The following is a 14567-nucleotide window of genomic DNA, read 5'->3' as shown; positions in this document are numbered from 1 at the left end:
GGATGATTAATTCTTTGTATTAAGAACAATTATACGATCTTTCCTCTTAGAGGGGTCATTAGGCTAACAAATTAAATATTTAAGGGCCTACTGTGCACAGCCAGTAGTCTGACTGCCTCACAGGTTTTGAAGTAACAGAATCAGCATAGTAATTAAGCATGACATCAAGCAGCCCAGTATGGTGATTAACAATTCGATTTAGGAAATATCTGACTTTGCCACTCACAAGCTGTGTGATTTTGGGCAAGTGACTCAGTATCTTTAAGCCAGTTTCCTCATCTGTATTACTGGGACAATAGCGCCTACACCTCATAACCCTAAGGTAGGAGACAGGCAAGATAATCCTACACGGAAAGGACTTAGTATGGTGCCTGTCATGTGGCAGTGCAGAAAAAATTACGGCTGTTATTAGCTATTATTACTGACCAGGGGACATCTGTGGAAGTGTCACTCAATTTACGTTAATGCATCTGATGATGTGCGTTTGTTTGTGTAAATATTCAGTCTTCCAGAAAGTAGAGGAGAAATGAGAAAAACTGTTACTCTGTACCTAATCCTCACCAGAAAAGCATGACTGATGACATGCAAGTAGGAGGAAGCTTTAGAGGAAGCAGCCGTGTTGTTTGGAGATCAAGAAAGAAAGGAAGGGGAATGCTGCCCATAATGGATAGGCAGATTTCAAGATTTCAAAGGAAAAACAGGATCAATTCCAAGATCAGAAACTGTGTAAAGAAGCTCAAGAAGGCTTGGAGGCTCTCAAAAGCATAATGCTGACTACATAATTGCAAAACATACTGATGAGGGGAAGAAAGTATCTAAAAAATCTGATGTGCTGCAGAGAGCTTTCTGGAATTCGGATGTTAAAAAACCACTTACGACAGATGGTAAAAAACAGGCACATAAAACAAGTATTATAAAGAGTGAAATGGAGCTGTAAGAATATTGTGAACAAAGCTAAAGCCTTAGGAGGAATTGTGACTTTACAAAGTGCCAGATAGTGAATAAATGGCATTTTAGGGGTTAAAGTAAAAAAAAAAAAAAAAAGTAGAGGAAAAAGTGAATTCCCCCCTGGAGGAGGTGGTTAATGTAATATTAACAAAGATAAAGAGAAACAGCCTCCTATCTTATTCCCATTCTCGGCTAAGAATATTATATTCTTTCCAATCTGAAGATCAAACACAATAACTAAGAAAAAACTTAAATCCAAGATGGCTGAGAAAAAAGAAAAACCAGGCAGATATTCTCACCGAGTTCAAGTCATCTGATCTCACAAATCACGTCCTGGGATCCTAGGAGCCTTCACAGATAAGGTTGCTTAACTGCTCTCTGTAATGTGTGTGGAATCATGAAGGATGGCAGAGGACTAGAAACCAGACAGATTTCCGAACTAAGACTGGTTAGCTTGAGCCTGATCCTGCATTGTTAAAAACTAGTTAGCACTTGCATATAAGAAAGCACTACAAACTAGGAGGCAACACATACTCACCCAGTAATGCCAAGACTGACCATTTCTGGTTTAATTTTTGATGATGTAACAACACTGCTACAGAATGAGAGAACCTATGACTTCAGCAAAGTAATCAACAAAGCTTAGTCATAAAGAAAACAGAAACACTAGGGACCCACGAACCACCTGAAATTGCAACAGTAGTTATGTTAATGCATTTGGGGGAGAGGGGGGAAGTCCAAAGCTTTTATCAGATGTTCCAGGGATCCACAAGCTCCAAATGTAAAGCTTTAACTGACTCTATCCTCACTGCGAACCAACAATGTGATATGACAGTCTTAAGAATAAAATCATGGACTGAATTAGACAGTCCCACCCTCTCTGTTCAGGTGAAACCACAACTAAGTGTTCAACTCCACCAGTGTACTTTAGACAACAAAGTGGATCATGTCGAGAAGACAGCAAAGAGATCCAAATCACAGGAAGAGTGGTCAAACAGATGAAGAATGTTTCAATCCACGAGAAGACTCAGGAGAGAAAGATGGCAACTGTTTTCAGGACCAATAAGTAGAAGTTAAGAGAAAGACTTTAGGCCAATATAAGGAAAAGCTTTGCAATTAGGACTGACAACATAATGGATGTTCACTGCATTATTATTTGTAAGAGCACAAAAACTGGGCACAACTCACATATCTATTAATATGAAATTGGTTGACCAAACTCTGGTATATAACATGCAATCGTTAAAAGGAATGAGATTAATCCACATGCAGTTAACACAGACATTCAAAATGTCAAAATGACAAAACCTGCAGAACTGTATATATAATACTCTCAAAAAATAAAAATGGACTGTTTTGCACAGTCAGCAGTATATGCAGGGGAAAAATGTATATAATACGAGTACAACATATAGTTACCAGTGAGCTCGTGAGGGGCTTGCCCTTTTGAGATTCGAAATAGGTCTGTATTGGGCTTTTCTACAGGGACTACAGTAAAAAGGGTACAGGTACATGTTCCCAAAGTGAAGAACTGTCTACTTCTGGAGTCTAGCATCCTGCCACTGAAGGTAGTGCAGGTGTGGCCACCTAACAGGAGGGCTGGAGAGGAATTCCAGCATCACACGAGGACTAGGCAGAATGGACTATAATGGCTTTCCACCTTCCAACCCCAGGTTCTTGCAGATCATGTCAAACTGGGCCAGCTTAATGGCTTCCTAGAGTCACTTCCTAGCCTTTTCTTTTTTTTATATACCCAATCTTCTGGTCCCTTTGTCCTCTCCCTATTCATTCTATCATGCTCCTTTGATATTTGGGTTCCAATGAGTTTACAAGAATCACTTCAGCACTATGTTGAAGTCCCAGTCAAAGCTACATCTTTACCTGATCTGTTCTACCTCTAAGCCCACAATAATGGAAGTTGTGCCTTTTTAGATAGCTATTATACCCTAAGAGATATTCTAACCAAAGAAATTTAGCTCCTACTTCTCTCTGCCAAGGCTAGAAGTTCTAGACCTACCTTGCCTTTTCCCAGGGCTACTTATTGCTGCAATTTTCCTCTAAAACCACACAATATCAATAAGCATAACTAGCTTCTCCATTCATGATAGAAACAGGAAATTAATGAATCTGTGATAATCCTGGACAAAGCAGTTACAGATACACTCTGCTTTAAAACAAAAAGTGTAGGGCCAAAAGCTTCTTTGTGAATGGAATCACTTAAAATGCATTAATGAAGGGAGCTATCCAAAAAGAAACATGTGGCTCATCTTTTCACAGAGAAACCATTTCTCTCATCATTTGCTCCTCATATAACAGTTTAACTATCTGTGTATCAGGCTCTCTCAAAAGAAAGATATGGAAAGAATGACATTTCTTTCATGTTCTGAATTACTTTCCTTATCCTTCCTAGGATTTAAAAAGCTGTCTTATTTTAAAACTTGGAAAGATTATCACTTTTCTTGCTTTGATATTTTAAAAAATTGTATTATGAAAAGCATTTTGAAGTGAAAGTATTTATTACCTCTTAAAAACAGTGATCTGAACATTTTAAATTGGCCATTTCCTCCTCTAATCTTTTGGTTTAATGAAATTGTGTGCATGCACATATGCATGTAGAGAAAATGTGAGAAATTAATAATTTTGAATGTGATTCCTCTAAATATGTTTATTAAGTCAAAGAAATAATAGCTAGCCATTAGCACTGGGTAAAAATTCCATGATTCTCTTCTCATTGTCAAAATGTTATATAATCCACTTACTAACTTTTTAACTTTTCAAGGTAATTTGTTTATACTGCTCTTAATTTTGAAAGAATTAAAATGAAGCAGGCAATATAATTAAAACAGGCATTTCCATAGAGCTTACTACCTTTATTTGATTAAAAATCTACAATTTAAAAGTATCTACTAAAACAGGCTATAGTTTAAAAAATTATTTTAGGCTTTCAGCCAGCCAATTTAAGGTATTATCAGCTGTTTCACCTTTCAAAAGGATTTTTTAAATGCCCAATATACTAAACCAAAGAAACAAAAGGCCTTTGATTAGTTTATCCAGTTGTAGGGAGGTGGGAGGGGTGAGGACTGAGGGTTAGAATAATCTCTGAACTCAAGATCCCAGGTTTTAGACTTGACACTGTCCCCAAGTCACTGTGTGACCACGGAGCCTCCAGTTTAGGTATTTTCCCTTTATAAAAGGTGTAAGTTGCATGAACAGACATCTCTCTGGCCCTCCTACATCCAAAACTGCTAACCTAATTTTTGCAATGATGAGTATAAGGTGTCATGTGGAAGGAAGACTGAGTCCAGGCTGTCAGTTTTATCATTCTTCCTCCATGATTCAGTATTCTCAAAAGAAATACCCAGAAATAAAGCAGTTACTGTCATGGAGCTTTAGTGCGAAAACAAATTATGTCTTTGGGAACCACAGCTACATTTGATATTAATTTTGATATTCAGTAAAATGTGGAAGTCTTTATATGTTGTACTGCAAAAGCATCTACCCTGATATCAGAGGTTTACTTATAAAATCATGCTCAGGGCTTCCCTGGTGGCGCAGTGGTTGAGAGTCCGCCTGCCGATGCAGGGGAAACGGGTTCGTGCCCTGGTCCGGGAGGATCCCGCGTGCCGCGGAGCGGCTGGGCCCGTGAGCCATGGCCGCTGAGCCTGCGCGTCCAGAGCCTGTGCTCCGCAACGGGAGAGGCCACAACAGTGAGAGGCCCGCGTACCGCAAAAAAAAAAAAAAAAAAAAAAAAAAATCATGCTCAGAACTGAAGCTTGTATTGATTTATGTGACACACAAAAAGCTAGTTACAAAGTACCTTTAATTAATCCCTTTGTCCTGAAAAACTGAATAATGACCAGGGATAAGGCTATTTTAAAAAATTAGTTCCTGTTAAGCACAAATCCTCTCAGTAACACTATAATTGCAGTCAAATACCAAACAGTTAAAACAAATTTTAAAAAGGATTACACATCCTGTCTTCTCCAAGTAGGCAAGAGTCTAAAGTATTGACAGCTTCAGAAGGCAGTGACCAGGGCAAATGGGGGAAAGGGAAAGGACTCCCTCACGACAATATTCTTATAAGAGTTTCAGCACAATTTGATGAGTCCTCTATCCCTTCAACTTTTCTATAGATAGTGAAAAATATTTAACTCAAAAATAAATGTGCTTCATATGTAGAAAATAAAGTTATGGTTACTAAGGGGGAAAGGGGGAAAGGGGGGCGGGTGGGAGGGATAAACTGGGAGATTGGGACTGACATATACACACACTACTATATATAAAATAGATAACGAGTAAGAACCTACTGTTTAGCACAGGGAACTCTACTTAATACTCTGTAATGACCTATATGGGAATAGAATTTAAAGAGTGGATATATGTGTATGTGTAACTGATTCACTTTGCTGTACAGCAGAAACTAACACAACATTGTACATCAACTATACTCCAATAAAAATTAATTATAAATAAATAAATAAATGTGCTTAGGGAATTCCCTGGGGGTCCAGTGGTGAGGACTTGGCGCTTTCACTGCCAAGGGCCCAGGTTCGATCTCTGGTCGGGGAACTAAGACCCCACAAGCTGCGCTGCAAGGCCAAAAATAAATAAACAGATAGATAACTAAATAGGCTTAGAAAGTCTAATTTCCTTCCAATTTTGGTACAACAGTAATAGAGCACCACTAGAAATTAAATGAGTGCACAAGCCTAAAAGGTAGAAAATAATGTAAAAGACTTAAGAATATCTTATCACCTGATTACACTAATATGTAGATAGTACAACTAAGTTCTAGAATTCACAACTTTTTTTACACAATTTTTCCCTACTTATGGAAATACCCTCAACTACGTCAATATTTTATTTATAAATACGGAAGAGCAGAAGGAAAGTCAAATAAAAGGTTTAATCCTAGAACTAACTTCTGAATGAGCAAGGCTTACCTATGACACATGTAACATTTTCTGGGTAAATATTAAATTTGAGAATTAAAACTTTAAAGCCTAAAATCTTAATATACCCCCGTGGTTCCTTTCCTGCTCCTAACCTTTTCTCCAGTCATTTTCTGAATTCTCTGATCCTTTTCGATTTCTGCGTATCATTTGGTTTCTCTCCCTCTCTTTATTTCCCAATTCATTAAAAAGATTTTCTCCTTTTACAAGTAAATGTGGCTGTCCCCATTCCATGTCTTCCTCTCCTGTTACTCCACAGTCAGTTTCCAATTCTATGCTTTTGTCTTCATCTCCCTTTTATTTAAAAGGAAAATCAGCAAGTTAGGTTGAATTTTTTAACTCCCATTTTCAGTAGGTTCCTACCAGCTTAATACAACCTTCTAATAGTCTCTTTCCCAGGGGATTTCACAGCAGTCAACACCTAGTCAACTCCAGGAACCTGGAGTGAATGCAAGTCAAAGGTGGAAAATAAGAGCACTCCATATCTATACACAAAGGGCAGAAGACTGGAGAGGAGAAAAACACCTTGGGTGATTTTTAAAGAAGTGCACATGTATTAATTACAATCATCCAAGTCCATGGGGCTGGGAGGGAGGGGTCGATAAAAAAGAGACTGATGCAGAAAAAGACATTGACTGAGAAAGTACGCTTAACCCACTGACCTAGTTTCAAACAAAAACCTGCTAATCTCTGTGCTTTCACTCCAAGGGGCAAGTGAGCTGATTGTTAAGTAATTTCAAGTTTATAGCTGTATAAGTACTATTTAATATATGAAGAGGATTTAAAACTTTTTCAAAAACAACTCAAGCTTATTAGAAATTCTAATCAAATTTCACATTGGAAATCCAGGTTACTGTCTTCTAAAAAATATTTTTTATTGTCAAATACAGCACTGCTTGTTTCTTCTAAAACTGTGAGGGTTAGAGGGAAATTTGTTTTTTCCTCTAGATTTGTCTGGCTGTAGTTTAAGTCATTAGAAATAATTACTTTTTTCGAGTTTTGGGGCTAAACTGTTTTAACACTAAAGTTAATGGTTTGGTTTCTGGACAGAAATTTTGGATTGGTCAAGTGCTAGATTAATCAAATCATGTTGCAGTGCCTAAGTGAAGGAATTCTGAGGGGTACACAGCCCCTACATTTTTACATAGATGTGTCCTTGCCCAGGCAATTTCATTACCAAGTGGGTTGTGCCTCAACCAAGATATCACACCACCCAAGCACGACACATTAAGAATAAATTTCCTTATGTGTCATAGTCCATTGTTAATGCTATATAAACCAACTATGCTGATAGAGAAATATTTGGAAGATTATCAGTGCTTTGTGAAGACCAGTTCTGAGAGCTACCATGTTCTTAGGAAGGTACTAAGGGTCTTAGTAAGGTATACTTGGATACTTAATTTGTAATCCTTAAATTCTATCAGTTTCAAGGTGAGTCCAGGACACCTTACCCCATTTTAAATTGTAGCTTTTAAAGCCACAAATTCTGGTCCTTAAGTAAAAGACATTAAAAAAAAAAAAAGTGTTAGCCTTTCTGAAGCATTTTCACTCTGATCCTAGGATTAATACTCACTAGTAATGAACTTATCTTTTTTCAATGGACTATCGAAATTATCTCAAGGCTGTAAATATCCTTATAACAACAAACTTTTATAAAATGCAGATATGATTTGCTAAATCCAAATATATTCTCAGTGAAGGAGAACTAACATCTTCTCTCATTAAAACATTAGCTTTGCTCTTCAAAAGTTAAATAAACCTAATTTGGGGGGATATGGTGAATTACATTTAACAGGTTAGGGGGAAAAAAGCACATTAGGGTATCTGAATATCATGAGCTAGTTTATAAAACAAAATATTTGGAATAAAGCAGAATTCATCTATATAATCTGATTCCTTAAAAAATAATTTTCTTTCCTTTTGAAAAATTGTAAGATCTTATGATTATGATTAATATAATTTCTAAGGGGATCATTAATATGCTAGATCTTACCTTACGCATATTTATGATACTGAAGATGCCCTGGGTTCAAAAATATTAAAATGTCACTTTACTAAAAAATCAACATATGGGTATTTTAATGAATAATTTAACAATTTTGCTAAAAAGATCTTTTCTGTACAAAAAAGTGAAAGAGGCATTTTGCCAAATATACATTTACTTAATAAAATGTTTTCAATAAAGCAATAATTGTTTTTTAAAAACCAGAAGACCAAAGAGAGCAAAGTTTAAACTATTTAAATCTTCACATCACTGAAATTCAGAATGACAAATGTCAGGCCTTATCTCTGTTAACAGATGCAAAGACCATTAGAGTTAGTAAAAATACATGACGCAGACATTTGCATTACGTAAAAACTGAGATTGAAGTCTAGTATTAAAACTGAGAATGGACTATAGTTAAAATGAATCATACTCCTAACCAACTATGTCAAAAGGACAAGATCCTTAATTTTCAGCTTTCCTCGATTATACAGGGAAAACTCCAGAATTCTGCTTTCACACCTTACAGTGTTCCCACATCTTACACTTTTTTCAGTGCCATTAAAATTCTTAGGCTATGTTTTGTTCATGCAAACATGTTAGAATTTTCACAGCTCTGTAACAACTTCTAAACCACCCAAGCAGGCCCACAGGGTTAACTACATGCTTCCTGTACATGAGGGTCCTCTCCCTACTCTAGTAGCTTGGACTGAGAAGCAAGCAGACCCGGGTTCCAGTCTGGACAGTGCCACTTAACCTGGGATAAGACTCCTAACTCTTCTGAGCCTGTTTTCTTACCTACAAAACAGAGATAACCTGCAGACTCTACCTATGTGTAGAGCACTCAGTGCAAGGCCTGGCATATAAGTGTTAGGTGTTCAGATAAGTAGAATCACTGCCTCTAAGGAACTGGGTGAGGAAATCTGGAAAGTCTTGGTCTCTTGGGTGATGATCCTGTCCCAGAGTCAGTACAAAAGTTAAGACAGTCTGTTTTCAGCTGGGGAGAAAATCCAGTAGACGACTAGGGGAAAAGATACCACAGAAGAATAAACCCAAAGATTTCGACACAGCTAGAGGGCATGATTCGGGTCCCTGGAATCAGTGGGGGCTATTCCTTAGGGAGAGGCAGAATGGCCCCTTACAAAGCCATTGCTCAGATCTGATCGTTACTACCAAAGGAAGAATTAAAATCTCTAAAGGTTTCTTCACGAAGCTTTGTTCAATCACTTTTTATTTTCCTGAGGCCAGGGAAAGGATTCTGACAAAGAGATGCTATACTTAAGTTATCTTCATCAGCCATTCCACAGAATAGTTAAGTAGGAAGGTTCACTTAACACTAAACTGTACAGAACATTTCTAAAGGCTAAGGATCCAGGAGAGGGTTAAATAAGTGAGAAAGGCTGTTTAATGTATGCATATTTAGAGTTTCTAGAGCACAACTTACTCCCTGAACTTGTAGAGCAGCGCTGTGCAACAGAAATATAATCTGAGCCACAAATGGGAGCCAAAGATGTAATTTTTACACTTTTTAGTGGCCATAGTTTAAAAAGCAAAAAGGTGAAACTGACTTTAATAATGTATTTTAGCCCAATATATCCAAAATATCATTTCAACATATAATCAATATAAAAGTTAGTAATGAGGTAATTTATATCCTTTTTGTCATCTTAACCTTTGAAATCTCAAATCAGACTTGTCACATTTCAAGTATTCAAAAGCCACAAGCAGTGATTGTATTGAACAGCATGGTTCTAGAGATACACTACTTTTTTAATAAGAAAGAATAATCTTTTAATTTTGACATTTTAGCTAGTTTTAATTCCAATAAATTGAATGGAAGGGCTCCAAATTTTTTTTTAAAGGGAGGGAAATTTTATGAATCTAAAAGGAACCTAATGCAGAGTAGTGTGAATAAAGTCCTTGATGATTTTAGTCATAGGATTGGGCTACTTAGCCTCCTAATACAAAAAAGAATGGCAAATTCTAAGTTTGATCAGAGTTGCTAAGTGGTTTTCCAAGACTTTCTCTGGCATTACAACAATATTTTCCTGTAATTGTTCCTGAAAATACACGATGCTAAAAAGTAGGTGTGTTAACAGGAAATATAAGGAAGAGAAGAACTAAGTTAACACCAACACAAGGAAATAATCTGATAAATCCAGAATGTGGGGACACACTAGGACAATTGGTAATCTGATCTTTCTAAAAAAAAAAAAAGTGGGGGGCTGTGTTAGATTCTTTAAGAAAGATTAAACAGACATGATAACCAAAAGCAATGTGTAAACCATGACTGGATTCTAGGGCATTTGGGGGACAACTCTGAATATGAACTAGCTGTTAGATGTTATCAGGGTCTTATTGTTAATTTTCCTGGGTGGAATGGTATTGAACCTGGGTAGGAAAAAGTTCTTATTCTTACGAGAGGCATGCTAATAAGTATTAAGGGACGAGATGTCATGATGTTTTCAACTTATTTTCAAACGTTCAGCAAAGGAAAAAAAATCTACATAAAGAAAATATGGTAAAATGTTAACAGTTCTTGAATCTAGGTGATAGCTATATAGGTATTCATTATACTATTCTTTCAACTTTTTGTATGTTTGAGCATCCTCATCATAAACGAGAAAAAGGAGAGACAATTTCAGATTTAAAGAGGGACGTAATAACAAATGTGCTGTATGAACCTCGATTCAATCTTTAAGAAACAGCTTAAAAAAGACATTTTTGGGAAAACTGAGAAAATCAGAAAATGAAATGGATATTACAGATATTAAGAGATGACTGTTAATTTCAATAATGGTATTATGGTTATGTAGAATTTCCTCACTCTTGGGAGATGAGATGCTTGCTGAAGTAGTTAAGGAGGAAACATCACATCTACAACTTTCTTTGAAATGGTTTAGCAAAAAACAAAAATTTAACATAAAGGCACACACTCTCCTCTCTATCTAAAAACAGGGTGGCAAAATGACAACTATTAACCTACAAGATATGTTTATGGGTGATCATTCTACTGTTCCTTCAGCTTTTTTGTATGTTTACAAAGTCTAATAGTTTTTAAAAATTGAAAGCTAAAAAGTGCATATTAACATTCCATTTTTCTAAATTTCAGCAAATAGGATAAAACCACAAATCAAAACTGCCTACACTTTTCCCCATGTAGATCCTCATACTAAAAAAGGACCAGCACAGATGTACTATGTCTTTATTTCTGTGCCCTTTCTGGTTCCATGCATATATAATGGTTTTAAAATGGCCTTGTTTGAGACCTGCAGAGTGCTGAGTACAGGAAAAATAGATGGGCCCTATTTTCAAGGAGCTCAAAACAGTATGGTGTAAAATAGTCCAAATTCTTATTTCCCAACCAAATTTTCCATTCTAGTTTCTGAAGTTTAATTTCTAGAGATAAGTTCTCAAATCTGCTTAGTGTTTTACAACACATTCCTTTGATAAACATTATCTCTCACACACTGCTAAGACAAGAATCACCAACTACCTTCCCTTCCATTTACCTTACCAGTATCACAAATAAAACTGGAAGATTTATATTATAAAAAACAGAAAGATTTCTCTGTAGCCAGGGCCTTATTAAGTTTTTGTAAGAAATTAATTCAAGAAGGAAGCCTTAACAACATTTTTATTCTGATGAGATTCCCAATACCTGGCCAATAAGTAATAACCACATCCTACGCTATATATGCAAACAGAACCATCAGAAGGTACAAGTGGTGTTTTATATGATTTACAAAACTGGGAGTTCCCTGGCGGTCCAGTGGTTAGGACTCCATGCTTCGATCCCTGGTCGGGGGAATTAAGATCCCACAAGCCGTGCAGTGCGGCCAAAAAAAACAAAAAAAGAAAGAAAGAAAGAAGATGATGAAAAAAAAAAACCTACAAAATTACCTGATGGTATTAACTTCCAGCCACTGTCACTATTGACCACCCTGAACTGATAGTTGGAATATAAAAAGGCTCTGCAGCTCAGCACTTAATCATTTACTGCTATCAATTACCCATCATAATGTCCTACAAGAGGGAAAATTTTATTCTCTATTTCATGAGCACTTCCATCTAGACTGAAGTTGAGGGGGGTTTGTTTGCTTTAATAGTGGGAAAGCATTTCCATCTAACATGTAAAGACAAAACAGGATTCCCCAGGAAAAGAGAGCAATAAAAACAATAGTAAGGAAAAAAATCAAAACATCAGAGAAAAATGATTTACATTGTTGATGTGGGCTGATTATCACTGAACAAAAAATAATTAAGAAATGTATTCTTTAGTTTCAATTATTTGTCATATCAGTACATTCTGAGAATAAAGATAAAATCCTACAAAACTGAGTTATCTAGTAAAAGTTTAAGTTAATGATATTTCACAGCATTTCAGAGGGGAAAAAAAAAGACATGCCAGGCTGCTGAGTGTTATTCGAAGGCGCAAATTTGTTTATTTTTCAAATGGTGTAAACAACCCTCCTTTGCAAATATTATATTTTTATCACCAGGTCTGGTAACTAAAGCTGAGGAACCACCTAACATGAAGGGTGTCGACCAAAGCTTTAAGTGTGCTTTCTAGAAAGAAGAAAAGATGCAAGAGGTAAACAGAGCGCCAGAGGTAACCATGTGATTAGAAACCAATTAAGTTAAGCAATTACTGAAACTGCTTTCTCTCCTTTGGGCAAGAGAGCATCACAACTGAGACTCTGATATAAAAATGAAAAATGCTTACATGCAAAAAGGCCAAGGCTGTTTTGGAGAAAGACAATTTTAAGACAGCAGAACTATTACATGGTAAAATGCACACAGGGATATTTGATCAATGTAGATAGAGGATCTATAGTCTACTTGTTTAGAAATGCCAAAACAACGATTTTAGACAAACATATGTTTTCAAGATTAAATTTAGTTAGTATTCACAGTGAAGGGGGCTGGGGGAGACGGACGGGGAGGCGCAGAACTAGGCAAGAGTAGGGAAGAAAATCAGTGCCAGGGCCTACTGGTTTTCAAGAGCTATTTTATGTTTCCTCACTACATTTTAGAGGAATACGAAATTGTGTTAATACTTATCATTCAGAACTACAAAACTCCTCTCAACTCTAATTTCAGCATGATTCACTTAAATTCATTTTTGAAAAGAGAGCTAGACGGACCCAGTTCAAATTTAATTACTCTGTGAAAAGAAAGAGAAGCTAAAGCAAACTTATAATATTTGGGGTTAAATAATTATGCTTCAACTTTAAAAGTACTTTCAAAATGAAACTATTCTACCACCTACCTGGTCCATCTTTCACCCACAAAATGTGTTTTAAAAAACCTAAATACACAAGCTACAACAAATTAGACTTCTTACACATAACTATTCTTAAAAACTATTTATTCTTTCTGGCTCCTGACCAAGCCTGAGAATCTTATCTATAAAGACATACTGCCTTATTAGCTAAACGATGAGTCCTGTCTATTGCTTTCAAATGCACCAACCTTCTCAAAAACACTGGATGGGGTCATCAAACAAAACCTGATGTTCTGAATGATGGTATCGGTATGTCTCCAGCGTCTTCTATCATGCCGCAGCCAAGACTGCACAGCCTCGTACAGCTCTATCTCTGGGAACCTGCTCAGATGATCATTATCCAAGTAAGACATGAGCTTCTCAAAGCTCAGATAAGACAGGAAGTCAGGCCTGGACATGAGTGGTACGAAGTTGTCTAGCAGAAAGGCGTCCAACTTCTCCCTGACTCCCTCGATGTTTACACCGAAATCATCTAAGAGTCTCATTATTTCTGCACAGTTTTCTAAGCAGATTTTTGCTAATAGAAAAGAGCAGCAGAACTTCACCACTTCTATAAGTTGAACATACATGGCAGCCTGAAGAATCTCATGAACAGTACTCATACTCAGTTCTATAGTTCCATAGTACATAAACTGAAGGACGTGGCTGAAACCGGTAGCAGTTAGACCTTTTAAATGAATTTTGTCCTGATCTCGCTCCCTCATATCTGCGGTAAACATAATTCTGAAGTAATCACTCTGGGTGGCCAAGAGTGCTTTATGGGCCTGGAACTGATGATCTTCAATAACCAGAGTGACATCAAGAAGCAATCCCTCCTCATACAGTGCTCTGAACCCAGCAGAGACACTGGTGTCATGGATGGAGGAACAGAATCCTTCCACGTCCCCTGCCATGAATCACCTGGAAAAAAAGTAATCAAAGAAAACTGTGTTAATCATTTCCATGCATTCTGAAGACATTATTAACTTAGAGCTTAAAAAGTTTTTATAATTATCTCAATTCCACTGCCTAAGTCCTACATGTACAAACCCTTTGGGAGAAAACAACTTAAAGGTTTGTGGGCTAATTTTTTGGCTTCCCTACCTGGGGGAAAAAATCTATTAAATATCTATTCAACAATGGTAAATTGTTAACTTACAAATATATGCCTATCCCAGTGATTTTACACTGTTTACCAAATATATTTAAACATGTCCCCAAATTATCAACCAAAAAGGATTTCTCAGCTAAATACTAAATCATGAGAAAAAGAGATAAGAAATTAAACCAAAAAGTACACTGTTGACCTTGAAAACTCCTAGAAACTTACCCAAAGGAAATAATCAGATACATATGCCAACTTGCACCCACAAGGTTTTTCTTTCTAACCTTATTTATAATAAAAAACTGGAAAGTA

At 36.5% G+C, this 14567-nt stretch overlaps 1 protein-coding gene across 1 annotated transcript in view; it reads right to left on the bottom strand.

Annotated features, from left to right (window-relative positions):
* KLHL15 (kelch like family member 15) overlaps positions 1-14567 on the bottom strand; it is a 35782-nt gene that overhangs the window by 9675 nt on the left and 11540 nt on the right. The window contains exon 3 of the mRNA XM_060293084.1: positions 13360-14071. Coding sequence (XP_060149067.1) covers positions 13360-14064 — 705 coding nt within the window. The 5' untranslated portion in view covers positions 14065-14071. The remainder of the gene's footprint in view (positions 1-13359; positions 14072-14567) is intronic.

Source organism: Globicephala melas, chromosome X (genome assembly GCF_963455315.2).
Source record: "Globicephala melas chromosome X, mGloMel1.2, whole genome shotgun sequence".
In the NCBI taxonomy this organism is placed as follows: Eukaryota; Metazoa; Chordata; class Mammalia; order Artiodactyla; family Delphinidae; genus Globicephala; species Globicephala melas.
This window is presented reverse-complemented; position numbering and strand designations above follow the sequence as displayed.